Genomic DNA, 22,758 nt, shown 5'->3' with positions numbered 1-22,758 from the left:
TTATTATAAACAACAATTTGAGGGTTTGTCCTTTTACTTCCAAACTAAATGACATGGAGAGAAAGTGCTAAAATGTTACTAGTTTTAGCAGTATTTTTCCCATGTATGGATTGAGATTAGGCTTCTCCTGCAGAAAGCCTCCCTTAAGAGGATATTTGCAGCTACCAGGGATTATCCATATCTATTCACTGCAGCTGCACTAGCCTGTGCTACATTCTCCGGGGGATTTTTTGTTTGTTGTGCATCTTGTCAGTGCTCTTACTTTTAACCTGTTAATACTACCAGTCATAAAGCCCTTCTCTCTGCAGTTTGGACAAGACAAATTCTCAGGGATTCATGGAAAAAATCTTGGTGGCAATATACCAGATTTTAAAATTACAGTAATGAGAAACTTTACACTAAATTTGAAGAATCAGATTTCCTTTTGTAGTCCACTTCTAAAATATTTTCTTTCAGAAACGGGGTGACTGAAGAACTTAATTTTCCCATATTCACATTACATAGCTTATTTTCTTTATTATTCTGTTTGAATGTCTGACATCTGAAAGCTCTATTTCCCAAATTTCCCTATTTTGTTACATCCATCTCCATTGCTTTACTCCAAGATACTGTTCTGTTTCATCCCGCTTCAAATCCAAATGGATGTTTCCATGATTTTTAGTTATTCTGATACTTGTTATATTCATTGATTTGTTCAGTGCAGTGTACAAAACTGTTTATCAGGCAAGATTCAAACACTACTATATTGGAGTCACTGATTTACCATCTCAGTGTTTCAGATAATGGAGTGCATGATAGGCGTTTTGTGGCTTGTCTTGGCATCTTAAACTCAGCCCACTTTTTCCTTCCTTTTTGAGCTTTTTCATTCTTTATATATTCAGGTTGACTTAGAGAATTAGAAAGTTTTGGACCTGTTTTCTGTGTGTAGATTCCAGTTGTAAACACTGCTTCAGGATTACCACAAGCACTGAAAGATGCCTGTCAGAAGGGTTAATTCTACTCTAGTGTTCAGGCCTCAAGTGATGTTTATTAAAAGAATTAAAATTTTAGGGAAGTCTGAAGGAGAATATGTGAGTTTCATAAAGCATGGGCAAATAAAAGAACACTGGTTGAAAATATTACTTCTCCTGTCTATTTTAATACTGTGTTTCCCTCACTGAAGATGCTTGTCAAATTACCTGTAGTTCTTTTTGTGAAGAAAAGAACTGCTAAGAACTGCTTAGAACTAAGGCAGTTCTAAGGCAGCACTAACCAATAGTAGTTTCCACAAATTAGACTGACTAATCAATAATTTAGATTCATTAGTGGAAAGGAACAAAGGCCTCCCTTCATTCCCATGGGAGTTTTACAGAAAACAGGCAGGAAATGCTTGTCATCAAGTGGAAAAGGTACTGAAGAATTGAACTTGAGAATATGCTGGGCTTTCAATACAAATCTCATTCACAGGTCAAGAAATAAGTTATGTTATATAAACTTTAATGTGAAAATTAAGTTGTTCCTGGTCAGAGAGCTGGGAGAGCATTTCCTGGTTTAGTACTTTATGTAGCCAAATACTACAGAAATTGTTGGTGGTTTAGATATCTGTTTAGATTCTGTCACCCCTCTTCTAATTTAGAACCAAAAGTTAGGCAGAGTTAAACTGTTTTTTCACCATCAAGGTCTGTCTTTCAGCTCTTTGTCTCCTAAGGTCATTTGTTTGCTTCCTTCCTGCTTTATCCATATGGGTTTCACAACCTCTCTCTTCTACGTATAGGCTCTAGGCTGCTTTGTGTATTGCTAACATTCCCATGGGGAGTTCCAGCAAATGGAAAATATGATATGGCTTACCATTATTTTTCTATTGCTGTTTGTAGGATCAAATATGAATATACTCCCCTTTCAGTTTAAAGGGTTCCACTCTCCTCTGGCATATTCCTCTGAAAGGATGCATGAAACAATCATTTTACAAAAAGTCCTGTGATTTGTACAGTTTATAAAGCATCATTCAACTGCAGGATCTTATAGAATAATGATAAACCAATACAAATCAAAATCAGTAACAGAAACATCGGCACATACCCTAAAAATAAAGGTACTGTAAAGATGAACTTAAAAATAAAACACATTCACCTCACATATAAGATATTCCTATGACAGATCTTTTGCCTTCACTTCAACTGTATAGAGGCATGTTCTTTCCACTACCTAGTCTGTGATTACAAACTGGAATATGATCTTGTACACTTAAGGCACGATGGAAATTCAAGAACTGTGTCAAATAAAGGGGCAAGGTTGAAATATTGATAACCTTTCAACATCACTGACCAGGCTAGAAAGCAGGAAGAGAAAAATGCCTCCTCAGCTATCAAAATTTCTCACTAAAATTTAAAAAATGAAAAATTCTTGTAACTTTGGAACAAGTCAATCTGCTGAAATGTTCTCCCTGGATATGAAAACCTGCTGTTGAACTAGACTGGATTACGCTATGAGCTGGGACAATCCTGCACTCAAAAATCTCCCACTGAAAAAAAATAAAATCTGTTCTTCACTGAGCAGGGTGCCTGAAGGGACTTGTAAATCTTAAGACAGTAAAACAATTGGAATCTTAGGCAAGACAGGCTCATAAGGTCCCCCAGTAGTTCCAGTCCAGCCAGGAGAGCATGGTGTTTAGTTAACATCTGTAAGCACAATATAAGTAACACACAAGCTGCTCACTCTTCTGAACAACTTTCTGAACAGCTAAAATTCAATAACAGAATTTATTTTTTTATCTCATCAATGGATGTACCTTTTTTTTTTTTAGTTTTATGAGAAGAAAACAAAAGTGAAAGATGATGAAAGCCTAAGGAGAATATTTCCATGGGAGAGATGTTAATAGTTTAGTTAACTTGAAAAATTGAAGAGAGGTAGGTGTACAGGATAACTAGTGCTACATGAGAGTCCATCCAGGAAATCTCAGTCCTTCCCATTGAAAAACCTCAAGTAGATTCAATTGAACTACAGGGTAATAGATTTAATTCAGACAAAAGGAACCAAATTTTTAACAACACTAACTTTAGGATGTCACTGATTATATTCATTTCAATTCAAATTTTCCACTCAAACAATTTAGAAAAAATTAATGACTGCAAGAAGCTCATCTAAATTATTATTTACAATGGAACCTTCATTCTTAGCAATTATCACCAAGAGCAGAACATCAAGCTAAGAGGAAAGATACTTACGGCTTTTTAACCACCTCTGATGTTGATCAGTTGTGTTAACTTTGGAAAAGCATTCTACACTTTTAAGGTCCTCTTCTTAAAACCTGTCTGTTTTGTTCAGATTAAGAGGAAAATTCTAGTTTACTTTGCAGGAAGGAGAGTATGTGTCTTGCTATTAATGCCTGATACCTGACTCTACACAGCTTCAATCTATCTCACCTGGAAACTGTAAAAGCTGTTCTATCAATAAAGATATAGTAGATAGGTCATAAACTGTTGAAGGAGGAGTCTAAAGAAGAACTGCTTTTTCTGTCTATGTTTTTTGGTCTTTTTGATACTTCCTGCTCTTCTGCTAGCTCTTGTTTTTGTCTCTCACCCCATACCTGCAACCTCCTCCATGTCATCCTCAGAGCCAGCACTTCTGCTTTGAATCGCAGACTTTTGTTGCTGTGGTGGCTGAAAATCACTTCCTACCCTACATTACTCTAAACAAATGAGGTGTATGCCACACTAATAAAACATGACATTTTTAAAAAAATAAAGACCACTAACTTGTGCATTACAAAAAAACCAAGCTGATGTGACTGTGCCTTTCTCTTTATTGTGAGGTCTGTTTCCTACAAACAGCTGTTATGGGTGAAGGCAGGGCTATTGATCATTTACCTTTTCTGCTATGTTAATGTCATAGCAGTGGGTGGGAAATGTCAAAGGGAAATGGCATTTCAAATAAAACCAGTTTTGTAATTCAATCATATTTGTCTGACCATTTCCTGCAGTTAAATTTTCTAGATTTAAATAACTGCCAACAATCAATAATGATTTATATAAACATTACTATGACTTTCTCTTGTTTTGATCTCTTACTAAAATGTATCTATTCATTAACAAAAAGCTAATGCTTAAATAAGGCCAGGCACAGACACGCTAATTTATGCTCAGTTGACTGAATCTTTAAGAGAGCATATCAGTGAACATTCCTGCCAGATACACTTGCCATGTTCTTTCTTAGCATTTTCAGAAGACCCTTCTTATACAAATATTGCAGTAGCAGTTTACCACAGAGCCGATATACCTAATCCCAGGATTAATTTTGTATGCCCATCAGTAGTGAAGCAAGATAGATTTAATAGCCCATTAGTCTTTCAGCACGATAATTTTCACATCAGTTAGCCTGCTGGGTTAATTGCTTTAAAATGGATATTATTGACCTCGATCCTAGTGACAAACGGAGAATGTCTTATTCATCTCCCAAATGTACATTCTTAGGATGTTGTTTCTTTTGGTCCTGATAATAAGTCCCCTAGATTATGTGCTTGTATATTACAATTTATACCCTATTAGCCCATATTTAAGAGCTTACTGAAGCAACATATTTCAGATATTATTACCCATGACTGGGCTAACTTTTAAGTTCTGTTTTTTATGTAAAGAGAAATGTTGCAAGCATAAGAAATCATTGTTTTACCTCTTGTTAAGAAATTAATTTTAGTGCTAAAAGCTGTAGCAGGTGCAGCAGGGATTAAGCACTTTTGGAATAAACAGCTGGCCAGTATATTTCCAACCACAAAAGCCTGGTCATTAGGAGGAGAGAATGAAGAACAAATTTGGACAGAGGATCTCTAGGAAAGGAAATTCAGGTCCTAGGATAAAGAAACAGAAAAATATATCAGGAAAAAGAAAACCAAAGAGTAAAGCTGAAGAGTAGTTTTTATTCATGTGTATTATTTGTGGATTTTTTCCCTCAGTAATTCAGAGAAAACATAAGCCATCTGCTTCGAGGAAATCAACGCTAGCTGTGAGCAGCAAAAAATAGAAAAGGAGGGAGTGGAAGAGCAGCACAAGTTACATTATTGCTTGCGGGGAGGTGAAACAGGGCTGGAAGTTAATGTAGCCAGTTTTCAGACCTATATATGTCAACAGTGTAACACATACATTTATACATAGCTAGTTGTATTTCTCAAGCACGGGTTCCTATGGGAAACAAGATGGTAAGATTTAGATACTTGATTGTAGGAACCCAGGATTTGGAGCAGTGTGCTCACAGTCTCTAGAAGAATCCAAATCCCACAGAGCTTATGGATATTTGTAAAGGGGTGTATCCTCACAACCCTCTGAAGTCTCTTTATGTAGTTTCCTCGGGTAAATTGGCTTTATAAGATACAGAATGGAGAGGCTTGGTATTTTTAAAAAGGGATTTCTAAACTAAATCAATGTTAATAAAGGTCATTTATCTACTAGCATAAGCCCATCTTGGTGCTGACCATGAATAATGTCAGAACTTTCTTCATGAAACAATTTAGAGCCTGCTCTAGTGTAATATGAAATCCATAAGACTCCTATTGAACTGCGTGATTGACTTAATTAGTACTAGGATTTTCCCTGGGAGCTCCGTTCCATATTTTAATGACAATGACAACTTCAATGACAATGGTATAGTTTTTATTAACAACTATCCATGTAAGTACATTCGTGTCACAAGCAATTAAAGTTGGACATTCTCGCTTGAATTAAAAAGCACCTTTGACTCTCGATGAAACAAAACCCAACTCTATGTAGCAACTCCCTGCTACAGCAGGTTTTGTGGCCAATCATTGCTCTCCAAAGTATATTCCAGGAAAAAAACTTGTTTTTTAACCTTTAAACTTTTTTTTTTTTTCCTAAATTTAGGTCATCTGCTTTAGGTCATTTAGGTTATTGGCAAATCTCCAATGTTAGCATGTTTTGTACAGGGCAAAAAAATTGAAATCTTCTGAAATACAAGAATGTCAGCATTTCAGAGAGAAGTGAAAAATTAGAGGAAGCAGTGAGAATTTGGCCCTTACAAGACTGGAAATATTTCATGTTTACTTTTAAGAATGCTGTTTAAGCATTTGTGATTATTTAATGATTTCATGATGTTTGTTTTTCTCTGAACACTATGAACAGCTCCTGCCATCCGTATTAGAAAAATTTGAGATCAGTGCACTATACTCCGAGTTTAAAACTTAGGACTGGTTGATCAGCTTATGTAAATCAGCACATCCAGAGGAATCAGAGGAGGAATGCCAAATTACTGATGCTGAACACCTAGTCCTAGGTCTTTTTAACTAAAACTATGAGGAAAATACAGCGGATCAGATCTTGCTCCTACAAGAGCTAGTGCTAACATATGTACTGACGTCAGAGGTGCAAAACTTGACCCTAAATACACAGCATTGGGAATCATTAAACCTTAAAAGATTTTAATCATACATAGTGTTGCTAGGCAGTTTTGCAAATTAAATCACCAAATTATAAAGTACATTGTATTTTTTTTTCTTTAAAAGTATTTTTGTGCTCTGTTGAAAAATATTCCTTTAGGCACCTTTGTAAACTTAGAACAAATGCGTATTTTGTAGATCAGTGGCAGATTTGAGTTCAAGCCAGATCCAAGGGTTCCTCAAGGATATCAGCAGATATACGTGACTGCTGGCTCTGTTTTCTTTCCTTTGATGAGGAAAGTGTCCAGTCAGGCACCGACAGCCAAACTCCCAAGGGGAAACTATGCACTTTTCATCTCCGTAGCAAAAAAGACAGAGACCCATAACAACGTTCTCCTCACAAATCCCGCCGATTTGTGAAAATCGCACTGACGATTCTCACTGAGCCCTTGTGAAGCACCACAGCCACCAGTCCGTCCCCTGGGAGTCACACCGCAGCAGGCAGGGACCCCCTGGCAGCCCTGTCGGGAAAACGCTTCCAGCTCAGGCAGTTTGGCAAGGCTTTGTTGAGCCTCCTACAAGACCGCCTTCGCCTCAGCCTCCGCTCTGACGAGCTCCCATGACTGAATTTTCAGACTTTAGGGAGACGAGGGCAATTTAGAGGGCCGCAGGGAGCGTTGGGGCGGGGGGCGAGGTCGCTGTTTGCCATTTTATGGAAAAGGCTCCCCTCCCCAGCTGCCCTGAGCCCGCCCTTACCGCGTGGGGCTGAGAGGCGTGTGGAGACCGGCGGCCGCAGCCCCCAACGGCCGCGCCTCGCGCTCACCCGGCGGGGGGGAAGGGCGCCCCCGGGGGTGTCGCTGTTCCGTGGCGGAACAGCCCGCTCGGAGCACGCCGCGGGGAGGGGGCGACCCCCTCCTCCCCGAGAAGAGGCGAACCGTACCTTTTATTGAGATTTTTCCGTTAGGATTCTCCACAGGACTGCCTCCCCCCGCCCCCGCGACGTTCTCTCTGGGGTCGCGTCTCTCCCCGCTCCTCGGAGCAAGCCCCCCGCTCCGCCGGGTCACGCCAGGTGACACGGCCCCGGCGGCGGCGCCGCCTCCCGCGGGACGGGGTCGCGGCGGGAGGGGAGTGCGTCCTCCCGCGCGAGAGGGGGCGCTGCCGCCGGCGAGCGCGCTCGGCTCTGCCGCTCCGCCGCCGCCATCTCCTTCTCTGATCTCATAAAGGTGTCGCGCAGGTTCCGCCTGGGCTCGTCATTCAGCCGCCCCGGGCCTGGCGCCGCCGCCAGCCTCCTCCGCGCCGCGGCCCTCGGCCCGACCCCGCCCTCTCTCGCGGTGCCGCCGGCCGGCGTGAGCGGCGACCGCGCTCCCGCCCCGGCTCATCGGCGGGCGCCGGTTGCCCTCCCCGCCCCTTCCTCCCCTTCCTTCCCCCCCCCCCCGCCCCGGCCCCCTCTCCCGCCGGCCGGGCCCCGGAGCGCCACCGCCGTCGGGGTGTGAGCCGGGCCCGGCGCCGTGCCGGGCCGTCCCCTCGCCGGCGGGGCCATGGCCGCGAGCGCCAAGCGGAAGCAGGAGGAGAAGCACCTGAAACTGCTGCGGGAGATGAGCAGCCTCCCGCCCAACCGCAAGTGCTTCGACTGCGACCAGCGCGGCCCCACCTACACCGACATGACGGTGGGCAGCTTCGTGTGCACCTCCTGCTCCGGCATCCTGTGAGTGCGGGCGGGGGGGCTTACGGCTCCATCCCTTCAGCCGGCCCGGGAGCGGAGGGCGGCCCCGGTGCCGGCGGGGTGACCTCCGCTCCTGGCCGGCCTCTGGGCTCGCTTTGCCGCCGGGAGACGCGTCTGCTGGGGCGGCGGCGGCGAAGCGAGCCGCTACGCGGGGCGTAGCGCCTAGCCCTCGATTTCGCTGCGCCGGCCGTTCCCCCCTTGGGTTCGCCCTTCCTCCCTGCCGCAGGGCAGCGCCGGGCTGCTGGTTCAGCCACGTCGGAGGGGAGCAGGCGGGGGGCTTTCCCGGGGAGGGGGAGGGGAAGGCAGTCGGGAGGCTTTCCCAGGGCTATCCGCTAAAAATCCCCGTCGGAGCCCCCGGTCCGGGAGATGGCGGTTGCCAGCCGGGCGTGTGTGTGCAGGGCTGGGGAGCACGGCAGCCGTGGAGGCCGGCGGGCAGCAGCAGTCCGGAGTTCGTCCTGTAGCTGCTGCTGGGGAGGTGTTTTCCTGCACATAGGGAGTGTAAGCGTTTGCCTACGGCATGCACGTGAAGGGGGGGGGGGGGCACCCTGGAAATCATTGAAGGTCTAGTTACTGAAGTGTTTGGAGAATACTTGTGGAAAGGGAAGGGGGCACATGGCTGAACAGTTCACTTTCATTACACTCTTGAAGACGTGGGGGAGACTAACCCTATTGTGAATACCGAGTTTAACGTTTAACAGTCTTACTTTAATGTTAAGTTAGATCACCGGCCTAGCCTTTTGTGTATCAAATTGTGCTTGATAGTAGTTTGTAAGACAACTCTCTAAACTCTAGCTTAGAGGATAAACTCGAGCCTTCATAGTTTAATATGCTTGATCAAAAAAGTAGTAGAAGGTTTTTTCTTACATCTATTACTTCCTATATATATAAACCTTAGAAAGGGATTGGCTCTGATAAAGTGGATGGCATTTTTCCTGTTCCTCATTCCTGCATGGGCCTCCCCCTCCCTTTTCCACCCTTCCTCCTCTGCAGTAGTGTGTATGAAACTAAGAGTTAAGATCAGTCGGTTCTGAATTTCAGTTACATATACATAACTTGGGGGAAAAAACCCACTGTCTTCAGTGTTACTGTTTCTGTAGCTAAATCTGTTTGCTTGTTTATGTTTCTGTGGCACTGTGCTTATGGAATGGAGCAGAATCAAAGAGTGGCCCAAATAAGTAATAAATAGTATGTCAAAGGATACAGATTTGTGTTTGTAAGTGTTGAGTTCATAAAAGGCGTTCAGGAGCCTGAACTAATTTCTGTCCCCTCACTAAGAAGGACTAAGTACCCCACACAGGCCTTCCAAGTAAGGTCTGGTGTTTTAGAACAAAGTTGGTAATTATATTGAGATTCAAACCAAAGCAAACACGTTAGTTCTGTGCTGAATTTACATGGAACAAGCTGCCTTTTATACTACTAGACAGCTAATTAGTCTTGGGGTTTTTTTTCCTTCTTACTTTGTGTAGACTTTTGAACAGGCTTGACGCAAATACTGAAAATACTTTCAGGTTGTGGAACTGAAAAGAGACTCTAGTTTTTGACATATACATGCTACTTAATCAGCCAGCTCTGGCTATTGTTTGCTCTGTTAGCAAACTGTTATTTGTGCTGGCATGTGAAACTATTTTAAGCTACTGCACATAGCTTATTTAATGGTTGCACATGTTCTTTCTGGTTAAACTGAGAGCATGATGAAACTGCTCCATGAGAATGTTTTCCTTTATTCTTTAGGCTTCTTGACCTTAATAGACAAATATATCATGAGTGCTGCTGAGATGTTTAGCGTGGGTTCAGTAGGATTTGTTCCTTTTATCTGTTGGCTGGGAGGTATGGACTACTAAAGTCCATAGTCCAATTTACAGTAACCAAAAGGATGTACATGCAGTGAAATAGCTAGTAAGAAGGGGACGGCTGTCACTTGCTGTTAAGTTGGCCATCATTTGGATGTTAACATGCTTAAAGGAGGAAGGCTTTTTCTGAAGAACAGTTGTTAATGTATTGGTATTCTAATAAAATGCAAATAGCTCTTTCATTCTAAATAGGCAGTGTTTTTGTGTTGCTATAAAAAAGAAACCACAAACAACACTTTTAGTTGTTACAGCTAGTAACACCTACACTTAAAGCTGGAGTAAAGGACTGTTAAGAGGACTTGAAGCTTTCTTCTGAAATAAATTTGGGCTTGTTCTTTCATATTGACTTGGAAATGTTTTCATAAATTGTGTGTCCAAGATCATATGTATTGGTTAACACCTTAGAACCTAGCCAGTGGGATATTTTTGTCATTGATAAGACTTAGTGTAGAGATAGGTCGTGTCTGTTTCATAACTAGAAAATGTTATTTTTAACACTTCTGTCAGAATAGTCCTTCATACAACTTGTTTATTTCCAAATGCTTTTCACTGTAGAATTCCACAGTGGAGGGAAATGACTTGGGAAGAAACCACATAATGGCAAATAAGTGTAAAAGTACTGCTGCTTCTGTAGTGCTTAATGGCTGCTTGCATTCTACCTCATAATACTTGCTTTACTGTAAGGCTTTAATAATCTTATTACTTCATCTTGTTTGTATGCTATGTGAATGACTTGCTTCTTGTTTTAACTAATTTTTTTCTAATCTGGTACAGGAAGTATTCTTGGAGTCCAATAGACCAGATTTTTCAAGTGTGAAGTGCCCAATGCCAGATTAAAATACTAGTATGTTAACAAGTCTCCTTCAGAAAGGTTGCTGAATTAATTAAAAGTGGTTGCTAACATTGGTATCATCTTAGACAGGCATGTTGTTCTAGATACAGTTGACTCTAAACTTTTAAAATCTGAAGTCTAACCTGGGTTTTTTGCAAGTTTTCTGAAATGTTTATTCATTATCCTGGCAAGGACAGTCTATTCAAATCCAAAACCCTTCATTCTGGATCCATCATTAATTTCCACTAATGATTCTATGTGTGGAAAGAGAGCGATGCTATTTATTACTAGATTTAGCGTTAAAAAACTACCATTTTCTTAACTGTTTCCAAAAATACTATGTCTAGCTTGTTCAAGTACTGCTAAAAATGATGAGAGAACTAGTGACTTTGCGAAAAAGATCTGTTTCTGACTTTAATGTTGAAGGTGAGTCTTGGCAAGTTAAAAGTGTGAATAACATAGAGGAGGCCCTTTTCTGTAATACCTAGGTTTTAAGTTTTCTCATCAGATTAGGTTTGCCCGAGCAAAAGTTTTGCTGTGCAAAATGGTGCATGCAGGAGAAAGTTCATGGGTGGTGGTGTGGATAGTAGCATCCTCGTAAAATACCTCTGCTTGTCCCCTGTGTTTAATTTCTCTTCACGTGGAAAAAAAGCATACTAGCATCACACAAGCTGTGCCTAATTGAACTTTTTGGTGTTGGACAAGAACATGGGATACGTATATATACACACACAATCTTTTCTTCTCCGAGAGTGGGAGGAGATGCTGTAGAGGAGCAGTCTTCTTGGGTCAAGTATTACAGTAATACAAAACCAGACGACTTCTCTTTATTATGACAAAATTGCATCTTGGGAAATGTTGGCAGAGAGATTCTTTTGGACAGAAGTCCCTTGGTTCAAAGGATTCTGCTGTTGGTAGCTGTGTCTGTTGTGTTTCTGGATGCTACCATGTGTCTTGCTGACAGTGACATCCTTCCCTTTGTCTTATCAAATGCCTTTTTGCCTTGCTTCTCAGCTGTCTGTGCATATCTTTGCTTTCAAGCACTTCTGTACCAGTCCTGGTCAGCCTGCTCCTACCTTTCATAAAATTAACATGTTTTTAAATTATCAAATGGAAAATATTCCTGTTTGACTAACAGTCCACTTCCACAAGTTTTGTACTATAGAAATTTTTTTATTTAATCTTGACTTTTCTTTTTAATATCTGCTAATGTCATAATTAGGACACTCCTTCTACCCTTTCCCTCACTGCTGCTCTCTTTACTCCCTCCCTTCCAACTTACTGAGGAAGTCTCTTCAGATGTGTGCACTTCTGGCTTGTGTCAGGAAGGAGCAACAAAGAATGTTTAGAACATATGGTTACTGTGGGGAATGCTAAAGCCCTTTTCTGCTATTTCTTACCATTATCAGATCTCATGGCCTTCTTTTGGCTGCTTATAATATTACTAGTTGAAATTTTAAATTTAAAATTTTCCTGGTTAAGCCACTTCTGTATACATTGGAGTATTTGATGGCAGATACTAGTAACAAACTAAAAAATAAATCTTTGCAATGGTGCTAAATTATTGTCCCCCCGAAAGAAGTTTTGAGGAAATTAAAATGGTCTAAACAAACAGTGTTAGAGTGAAGGTGATTCTGGCTGTGTTGGCACGACTTTCCAGTCCTTTTTTTCCTTTGGAGCATGTTTGGAAAATGGCTCCGTGTGGTGTGTGTGTGTATATGTGTATATATATATATATATATATATATATATATATATATATATATATATGTGTGTGAGTTTGAATGGTGTTTCCTGTATTACTATATTTCTTGTTTTCAGTGTCATGGCTGGAGAGCAAAGGAAATGTCTATACCACAGTGAATACTATGCAGTTCAGAAAGGATTTTTTTTTTTTTTTTAAGAAAAAAGTTAAATTAACCTTGACTGTGCTTCTAAATGTGTATGTGAGCCTTTTGCTGTTAAAAATAAATGAGCTTGTGAGATGGTGGAGGGTCTCCAGGGAGGCCTGCAAGTATCAGGAATGGCCAGTACTGCTTATATTCTCTTTTGCTAATAACAATACCATAGAAATAATAACGAATGCTGTGACACTGGTTTTTCTAAAGCTTGTTTTCCAGACACCTGGGGATGGTTGAGTGCTCTATGATGGCTTGGCTTTTGACTTACCTTATTAACTTCCTGCTGCTTAAGGGATCGGATTTTGCTGGCTTAGACTTGAGATCACGTTCAAATCTGATACAGGGGGGCATTAGCGATGTTGAATAGGTGACTGTCCACCATTTCTCCTACAGAAGTGACCCTTGATCCCAGCAGAGCCCACTCTTTAATTCCACACACACACCCCCCACCCCACCCCCCAGCCTTGGCCTTTGCAGACAACTTTGCCAACATTTGTTTGAGATGAATGCAGGAATGGCTGCTCTGCCAACAATCACAAGTTCAACCATAATTTGCTACTAAATTATGTTAGTAACAAATGTTCAGTGCTTCTTGACAGTGTTTTGAATGTTTAATGTTTCAATTGCCAGACTTCAGAATCTTGTGTCAGCGGCCTTAAAGCTTCCTTTGTTTGTGAGAGCACCAGTTTTAACAATGCTCTCTGAAGAACAGAGATCTCATGTTCTCTGTAGCTGCCCCTATGATAGGCTGTGTCACTAGAAGCTTGGACTGATTCAATGAAGGGTCAGTGGAGGATAGTCTCATAGCTGGAAGTTCTGGTCACTGTGCTATTCCACAGAAATAACCGTTGCTGAGCATGAAGAAGTTGGCAGTGATGAGTAGGAGCTGTGTGTGGGATGTTCTAGCTGTGGTGTGCTGGATAAGTGTAGATGACAGAATAGTCTTACTCGGTCATCTTTCCCAAGGGCCTCTTAGGAGATAGCTGTGATCTGGATTAAGTGCTGAGGTAGTGTTTGGTTGCTGTCTTCCTCAGGAACTGTAGCAGCCGCATGGGTGCAGGTTGCAAATACTTGTTCAGGGTCAATTTAAATTTAGGCATTATTAATTTGGACTAAGGGACTATAATCCATTTTGTCTCCTGTTAAATAGGGAATACTGTAAAGCATTAGAACTGTGCAAAACACTTGACAAACACATGGAAAGAAACAAAGCAAGTGGGAGATAGTGTCGCCCCCCCCCAAAAAAAAGGTTTTGTTAATTCCTCATAAGGGATAATTGGCTGTCTACCAGTAAGCTTCCCCCATATGTAGATGAGTTGTTTGTAAGAATCATTTGGGTCATCAAGTAATCTCTGTGGGTAAGGAAGGGTATAAAATATCTTAGGATTCTGAAGTAAGAGTAGCTTTAGTAGCTTTAGTACTTAGGCTTGGTTCTTGAGTTCTGCTTCATAAATCCAGCAACTGCTCTGTTTTAGGGAGATTCTAGTCAGTTCATGGGTATAATGTTATTGAAAGTGGCTCATGCTAGTTAGAAATCATCAAAAAAAAATTAGGGTTTTAGCTGTTCTAATGAATCAAAGTAACTTAGAACTTATCCAAGGAACTTATCCAAGGAACTTATCCAAGGAACTTATCCAAGGAACTTATCCAAGGAACTTATCCAAGGAACTTATCCAAGGAACTTATCCAAAGTAAATTATCCAAGGAAAATAATGCATTTGTTTTTGGTTGTATGTGTATACTGTATAATACAGCCTCTTGTCTTGAATTCCTTGTTCCAGTCCAACTTCTTACACTGCTTTAGCATAAGAGGAGGCTTTTCATAGGCTTCCCCCAACCCATTGCTATGTTAAATAAAGATAAAAATTACTTGTATGTATAGTACTGCAGCTTGATACTAAACTTTGCATTTATGGCTATTAAAGTTATGTTCAGAACTTCCAATCTTCCTGGACCACCAGTGTGGTGACATGCTCTCTTTCACAGTGCACGAGATCTGACACTTCTGTGTTGTGATCTCACCTTTAGGAGCGGGGCATGTCTTCTTCTGTTAGCAGGAGGGTGTAAAAGAAATGAGAATTCATCTTATCCCACATCATGGATATAATGTGTAAGTCAGGGAAGTTTATAACCTGGACCTTAAAACTCTAGAGCAGTCTTCACTGGAGAGAGAAGCATGTAGGAAGTCTCTGGTTAGGCTAAACAAAATCTAGTCTATGCTTTCAGTACATTTAATATTGCTGCTTAACGGAACTGAAGATACACGTTTGCTGATGTAAATGCTTTGAAGAGCCCTAGTAGATCAGTGTAGAGTAGGTACTGCTTAAACAACTTGGGCAGTCCCTTTAAATAGCAAACACAGGTACAGTATAGCACTTAAACTATACTTCCTGTAAAACTTAATTTCCAGCAGAAGATAGTGTGAAAGTTTAGATATACTATCTGTGCTGAAAAACATGTGAATGTGTTAGTGAATAACCCTAGCTTTTAAAATAGTCATTAAATTGTTTACAAGTATGTAACTGCCTCTTTCTTAATTAATAGGAGGAGAGTAAATTGAACAGACTGAGGTAGACAGAACCACTTATACTTACTGTAAAAGCAAGGGACAGTGATTGTCATATAATATTTGATGGAGCATATTTATGTGAAATGCCAGGTGAATGCCAACTTTGTTTCTATGGTGTCACTTAATACGCAGTTCTATGGTGTTGCTTAGTGAAATGTAATTACTCACATGCACAGACCAAGAAGGTGTTTAAAAAAAAAACAAACCCAAACCAAACAACCAAACCTAATACTAGCACCAGTTCTGAAACAATGAATTTTAACTGCGTAGAAATCGTACAGATTTTTTTGAAGTTGCATCATCTTAAAATGAGTATTTACCTCAAAAAAAGTCTTAGATAATAGTACAGTATCTTAATAAGTGTTGTTTATTTGTAATGTAAATGTGGATTTGATCTACAACTAGATGAAAGATGTTAAATTGTTAATTTCAGTTTACCATGGGATTTAAACATTTTGAGACAAATTAATTTGCTGATGGTTGAGTTGAATAAACTGTCTTGAAACCTCTCTCACTAACCTTAAAACTTCTGCTGCCTTGTTGAGGTGCTGAACCATGAAGTCTAATTTTAGACACTCAGATTTGAAAAATTTGCTTAGAGCAAACAGCATTCTGTAAAATTAATTCTCATATGCCAGTAGGTTTGTATATGACTTCTATTTTTAAGGTGCTCTTAGGTTCATTGCATTTCTTGGCAAAATACAATTAATCATTTATTTTTATCCAAGTGTTTCAAGCATTGCGTGTCTTAAATCTGTTGGGGTTTTTTTTAATGAAACTTAGGCTAAACTTAGGTTACTGCTTAGTGTTCTAATCAGTATCCAACTTTTAACTAAAAATGTGGAAATTTTTTTAACACAGGATCAGAATTGTCTTACAGGTACAGTGTGAATTTACGTGTCAAGGTGAATTTGCAAGCTAAATGCACAACAACTTTTTTTTCCCGTTATACTTACTCGGAATTCAAAGTGCTAAAAACATTATTTAAAAGTTGAGTGGAAAGTGTTAATATTTGGAACATCAGATTTTTGTGTTCGCTGTTTTGGTGGATAACAATTTAATTTATGGTTAGTGTTCTTGGAATAATCACTACTAGTTGTCTTAAATTGGATGTTAGTGATTTTTTTGGTGTTGTTTTTATTCCTGTTGGTTTTATTCCTAAAAGCAATCTGAACCAAATTTAATGAAAGCAAAGTAACAAATATAAACAATAAAGCTAACTCTTTATCAGTTGATTTGTCAGCAATTCGTTAGCCCCATATTACATGGCTGGAAGGTTTCCCCCAACTTCCTTTCTGGAAACTTACTTCTCATATACATAACCACAGAATTTTGCGTTCTTTGATATCTCATAGTTAATGTATATTCATTTCTTTTTTTAAGATGGTATTGCAAAAATCCAGGCCTGATTGAGTGTTAAAGTAACCCCATTGTATTGCCTGAGTTAGTGTCTCCACTGTTTGGCATATGTAGGATGTAATGTTCTTGTTTCCATTGAGCAAAACATGGCTTGATTTTAATTGTATTTGTGGGCAAAAGAAGCAGTAGTTAGCATGTATTTAAAGAAAGGGCTTGAAAAGAAAGCAAGCTTTTTCTTATACTCACACTGTTGCTCAGCAGGATTTTTCTCTATGCTTGCAGGTTTTGACTGAACTGGGTTTGACAATGTCAGGCTTTGGCAGCACAAGTGACTTCTGAGTTTCTGTTAGCTCTGCTGCAGCAGTCTGTGGCATGGATGTGAGAATGGTGCCAATCTTTGCTTAAGGCAGAGCTGCTGAAGTTTTGAGCTATTGCATTAGTAATGGTATCTCTCATTTGAGAGCACAATAAAACAATTGTCTTTTTGCTTTTGTTGCTGTTACTTGTATAGTCTTCAGGAGGAGGAAGACAGACCTGTGGATGGAGGGGCAAAAAGTAAACTAGAAAAAGATGCTGGGAGGAAACAGGAAATACAGGTTAAAGCCAGAGAGAAAGAATCTGAGCTGGGGAGTTTAGCTTGAAAAAATCTAGTCATTGGGTAGAAGTTGTAGTAAAAATAGGTTGAAGTGAGGGAGGAGTCGGAGGGAAAGAAAACTACAACAGAGGGGGCCAAGATTGAGAGATGCAGGGTAGAGACAAGGGTGAACAAGTTTGGGGAAGCCGTTTAGACTTTTTTTAAAAAGTCTAATTATGTTTTCATAAGTTTGTATAGAAAGGGTCAGAGTGAGTTTGCATGTGCAGTTATAAACATTGGTCTCCCCTAAAGCTCAATTATTTGACTTTACATGCTGAATGTTATTTTGAGATGAGTTTACACAGCCTTAAGTTGTATGGCAGTACCAAAATGAGTGTGTTTTACAGAGATGGCTCCTGAGTTTAAAACTGACTGAATTCTGGTTGTAATGTTAAACGTGATTGTATGATGACATATTTCCTGAATACTGACAAAATACTTCTTGCTTCTTCTTTTAGACGGGGCTTGAATCCACCCCACAGAGTGAAGTCAATTTCAATGACTACTTTCACACAACAGGAAATAGAATTTCTGCAGAAACATGGAAATGAAGTAAGTATTATTTGGAGAACATCAAGTGGTTCTGGCGCTTTAGTATTAAACTTTAAAACACTACTTAAGGAAAACTTGATTTTTTTTTTTTTTGGTAGCAAAAAGTAGACAGTCTTTTGAAGCCAACATCATTTGAAGTGATGCTTCTAAAGAGCTCATTTCACTTAGGTAGCTGATCATCATAATGTTACATGTTGTTGCCTAACCCAGACAATCTAGATTTGCATGATCAGTGCTTCTGAATTGGGTTTTCTTTTGCTTTTGTGTAAGGCAATATGCATCTGTCTCCTTTTTTTTTTTCTGCAAGCTCAGACCTTGAGACTGACTGCAGCAGTGTTTCCTGAAAGAGCGTACTGTGACAAAAATGAATTTGTTGCTTGTATCTGTATTTCTTCAGAGTAGGTGAAGTAGGTGTCAAAGTCTTCTAGTAGTTTAAATAGCCTCTTTCTTTAATGAAAGTATATCAGTGTTGAAGGCTCTTGAAGAGAGGAAGGAAAGGGAGAATTTCTTTCCTCTAAGGATCATTATCTAATACGTGTCTATGTGTTTAGAGTGGCTTGGGACAGCTTTGAAGACAAAAAGTTCTAGTGTACTGCCTTTTTTTTTTTTTTAATAGATGAAAACTAAATTTGAGGTAAATGTTGGATTGGCTATACTGGGGACACATGGAGCATGTAAACCCTGGATGTGGCTATTGCTGTCTTCAATTTGAGGATGAAGTTTGTATTTTGATACCATACTATAGCATTGAGGATTTTGATACCATACTATAGCATTGAGGATTTTAGAGGCAGCTTTTGCTTCTGTTCTGAATTGGAAAAAGTTCTATTTCACTTTGATTGGATCTGTATTCTATTTTAGTAGAACTATTGATTGGAGGCTACAGAGTGTCTTAACATGTTCTTGTGAAGCTTTGTGGGGATAAATACCATCATTAGCTAAAATGCTGATACTTAATTTTCTTAAACTTGGTCCATTCATAACTATCAGGTTGAAGAATGAAAATAGAAGTAGCAATTTCTTTTTCTGTCTTGGTAAACGTGTTATTTGTTGAAATGACTGTTAGTGGATGATTCCTCTAGACAGAGCTGGAACAAGGTCTAAATTCTTCCAGACATTATAAAATACCCTTAATGGCTTTGACTAGGTTTTTTTTTTTCAATTGTTTTGGCATGTTAAAGCTGTATAATATTGTGTATATATGTATATAAATGTATGTGTGTATATATTTGTATAGCATATTGCTGACTTTTTGCATAGGGAGAATCTTTTGTGGGTTCAGATATAGTATGTTGGAGTCTCTTTCTGTAAGATTAGATTGTAAACTCCAGTTTTGTTTTTAAGCTTCACAAGTGCAAAGGAAAACGTGTGTGTGTCCCTCCCTCCTTCCCCACATCTATTTTAATTTCAGTTTTTCACTGAATCTGCAATGGCTACAGTATGCTACCAGTTTCATTTTTCACTGATCTGAAACCTTATGTGATCCCTACTCAGCTGATTAGTGTAATTGTCTTTCTCATTATAGACCTGAGTAGTCTGCCAATCATAATGATTTAGTTGTTACATAATTTATTATTGACATAAAAGATGTTCACAGATCTCTGCAATGCTATACTATGTTTCAAAAGCAGGGGTCTTTGTGTTTGTAGTACTTATTCCTCTAATTAAAGTACTGCAATGATTCAAATGAGCTACCTCATAAATGAAGATGTCTTCCTGAGTTTAGTTTTGGGTTGTTGGGTAGCAGTGCATTGCCTTAATCCTAAAGTAACACTGAATAGATGTTTGTAATTGCAGATAGTAGATTTAACAGGTGCTGAAATACTGAACAGAAGTGATACTGTTTTCAACACTGTTAGAAGTTTAAAACTTAAGCGTGTTTTCACTTTGTCATGCTGTATGTTGCAGTAGTTAAATAAGCATTTTGCTTTCTCTTGCTGGTATTGGACTTTGGAATACTCACCTGCTGATAAGATAAAGTATTGGGCAGATGAAGTTCGTCTGACCTCACAAAAAACCTTCTTTGCTTAGCTTGCTCTTCAGCATAGGTGGTTCTTATGTATAATTAAGAAATGAAATTTTCTAGGATAAGCTTGTTCAAACGTGGAACTGTCCAATATTTTAGAATGTGGACATGTGAAACAAAGTACCGTCACGGAATTGTTTAGATGTTGTGACATTCAGTTGTTTTAGTTCTGCAGCTATATATACATATATAAAAACCTCAACTTTTGGCAATCTAGTATGTTTAACTTCCATTTTTCTGTAGCTTGTAAAATACTTTCATTCCCACTTCGTCCTCCCAGTCTTTTTGCAACATGGCCAAGGCCTCTGTGGTAAGCTTTCTTGCTTCCAGATGAGTAGATCATGGTGTACAATAGGGAACTTATTTTGAATAGAAAGGAAAATAGCAAGAAAGCTTCCCTGAGATAAGGTAGTTATTAAGGTGGTGAGTTGTTCTTAGAGGAAGTAGTTTTCCACTCTCCTTCAAAGAGTATTTATAAGCTCAATGTATTGTGTGAGGTTGAAGTTCTCTTAATTAAAAAAAAAAAAATTCCGAATCTCCGAAATAGTAACTTTTCCCCAGTTGTCACAAATTGTCATCTTTGTGGCACACGTGGGTAAAACATTCAGTTACTACAAGACTTCCACAAAGCGACTGCTTTGGGAAAAGATTATTCAGAGCAGCTTCTTCTCAGGTGTGAAACACTATCTTCTTCCCTGGTTATACACCTCCAAGGAATGTCTTTCTGGCACAGGTAACATGAACTTTTTTTGGATGAATTTTTATTGCTTCAAATACAGATTTAAATATTCTTACTGTATTAGAAGACATCTATATTCTGGTGTTGCTTACTCATCTGTAGGTGTAAACAGATGTCCAGACTCTGGTTTTTCTAATGTTGGGGTTAGCTCACTTTTGCAGCAAGAATGGAGACATCTTCAAACTGATATTCCTCAAGTCCCTTCTGAAGTCCTTTTGAAGGATAAAGGCAGTTCTGACTCACTGGGTAGGATTTTCCCCCTCCTCATTCTCTTCATGAAGAGCAGTGTGTTTTCACACTGTATTTTCATGTTAGGAATAATGAGGAGAGAGTGGTATGGAGATGGTTCTGTTTGAATAGTCATAATCAAATGATGCTAATGTTGATTAGGCCTCTGCTTCAGTAGAGCAATGATAGTAGAAAGTGAACTCGCTGCAGAAAGAGGAGGCGGTGCTCATCTCATGTTGCCATTATAGCTGTGAATTTTTATTCAGGAGCTTTCTCCTGGAGCTGAAAAATAGTATTATGAGGCAAACCAGTTACATAGTTAATTTTTCTACTACACTTTTGAAAAGTGCCATATGTTTTACAACATTTCCAAATAGCCTATTCTAATATGCATATGGTGGAAGAAAATTATTTGGATGGTTTTGTATTTGGAAAATCTGTGTTCATCAAGGGGCAAAGATCATGTTTACCTGAGCTAATGAGTAGAATGCTATGCAGGTATGCTCAACTGCTTGGGATTAGTTTATCAGTGCTTAATTTTGTTTTCGTGCCAGTCTTCCCAATTCTTGATAGCACCCGTGCAAGTTTTTTTTACCAGTTTCCAGGAAAACCTACAATTGCAGAACTAGTAGCAGTATGGGGCTGGTTCAGACCAAAATGCTTTCTCAGAATCTCCTTTACTGTGGAATGTGGCCTAGAAACCCTGGAGTGGAAAGAGCAGTACTAAGCTGGAGCTGATGAGTCCTGACAGCATGGGCTGTGCAGTCAGGTGTCCTTGTAGTACATCCCTGGTTCTGCTAATACGACATAGAGATACATGAGCTGATTGTGTATAGAACAATGTCTTTGTTAGCAGGATTTACTAGCTTGGACTCTGTGCTTATGAAAGCAGCTGTAGCTTCTGGACCCAAACTGGCTTTGAAATCAGTATACTGGCATTATAAAATTCTTTTAACCTACAGACATTAATGAATAATATAGACATCAGAAGTGCTGAATTACTAAACAAAGCTATAACTTGCTTACATAAGGGAACTGTTTCCAAATCTTTCTTCCTGTGGTGAGTGTTATGTTTTGGAACATAGTTTTGTTGTGTGGTAATCTGTAGTTCTTTGCACTGTCAGCATTACATTTGGTGCATAACTGAGGATATTTTATTGGGGGGGAGGGGGAGAAGAAGAAATCTAATTTGATATTTACCAGACTTCTGAAAGGCAATATCTCATTAGAGCTTTTTAAACTGGACTGACATGTGTAATCTTCCTACGCAATGGTATGTCTGGGTCTAAACAAGAAGTGCTCTATTGGTATAGGTCTAGTAGTATGCTTTTTCTAGTTGAAGTGCAGCTTCTACCAGCAGAAGAACTTGTCCTATTATAGCTTTTCCTTGCGGTGCTGCCTTCACTGCATATAAGAGAAGGTGGCTTCATAAGCAAAAACATAATTTTGCTGGCTTAACTGAATTTCTATTATTCTAACTAGCACAACTATGTTAACAGGAGTTTCTAAAGTGTGGTGGTTCAATGCGTTGTGCAAGCAGATGGCCTTTGTCTCTCCAATATCCACCTTCCCACACACACTGGAGATCTGTATCAGTGAAATAGTTAGGACATGGTCAAGTGTTGTTTGGTAGCTGAAATATGTAGCATTGGAATAGAAATAACTGAAACCTTAGATTGCCTCAGGCTTTCTGCAAAATTTGATGGGTACTGCTGAGGTTTTTTTCTTTATTAGCAATTTTTTAGTGTTCCTGTCCTTCCCCACCTTCCCAACTCTGTAAACACACACAAAAAAACCCCCAAAACATGACAACAAATCTAGAAGCAAAACCAAAAGCTAAACATTTGTGGAAAACAGGTACATCTATGTTCCTTTTAGCCTTTGAGCCCTGCCTGGAACTCCTGAAAGCATGAAATGTCACTATGAGGCTGGGTTTTAAACCAGAAGCCTTTCTGATCAACTTCGTTTTGTTGAGTACCAGATT

General features: G+C 39.6%; 1 protein-coding gene across 10 annotated transcripts in view; it reads left to right on the top strand.

Moving 5' to 3' along the window:
- Window positions 1-7,618: 7,618 nt before the first annotated feature.
- AGFG1 (ArfGAP with FG repeats 1) overlaps window positions 7,619-22,758 on the top strand; it is a 37,274-nt gene continuing 22,134 nt past the window's right edge. For 6 of the 10 annotated variants that reach the window (XM_075507296.1, XM_075507298.1, XM_075507294.1 and 3 more), the window contains exons 1-2: window positions 7,625-8,066; window positions 17,688-17,781. In XM_075507296.1, the coding sequence (XP_075363411.1) occupies window positions 7,900-8,066; window positions 17,688-17,781 (261 nt within the window). In that variant the 5' untranslated portion in view covers window positions 7,625-7,899. Of the gene's footprint in view, window positions 8,067-17,687; window positions 17,782-22,758 lie in introns of all 10 variants that reach the window. The other 4 variants (XM_075507290.1, XM_075507291.1, XM_075507295.1 and 1 more) reach the window with 3 other exon arrangements.

The sequence above is a fragment of the Mycteria americana genome, chromosome 7 (genome assembly GCF_035582795.1).
Source record: "Mycteria americana isolate JAX WOST 10 ecotype Jacksonville Zoo and Gardens chromosome 7, USCA_MyAme_1.0, whole genome shotgun sequence".
NCBI lineage: Eukaryota > Metazoa > Chordata > Aves > Ciconiiformes > Ciconiidae > Mycteria > Mycteria americana.
The sequence above is the reverse complement of the archived record's forward strand: the minus strand, read 5'-3'. Positions and strand labels throughout refer to the sequence as shown.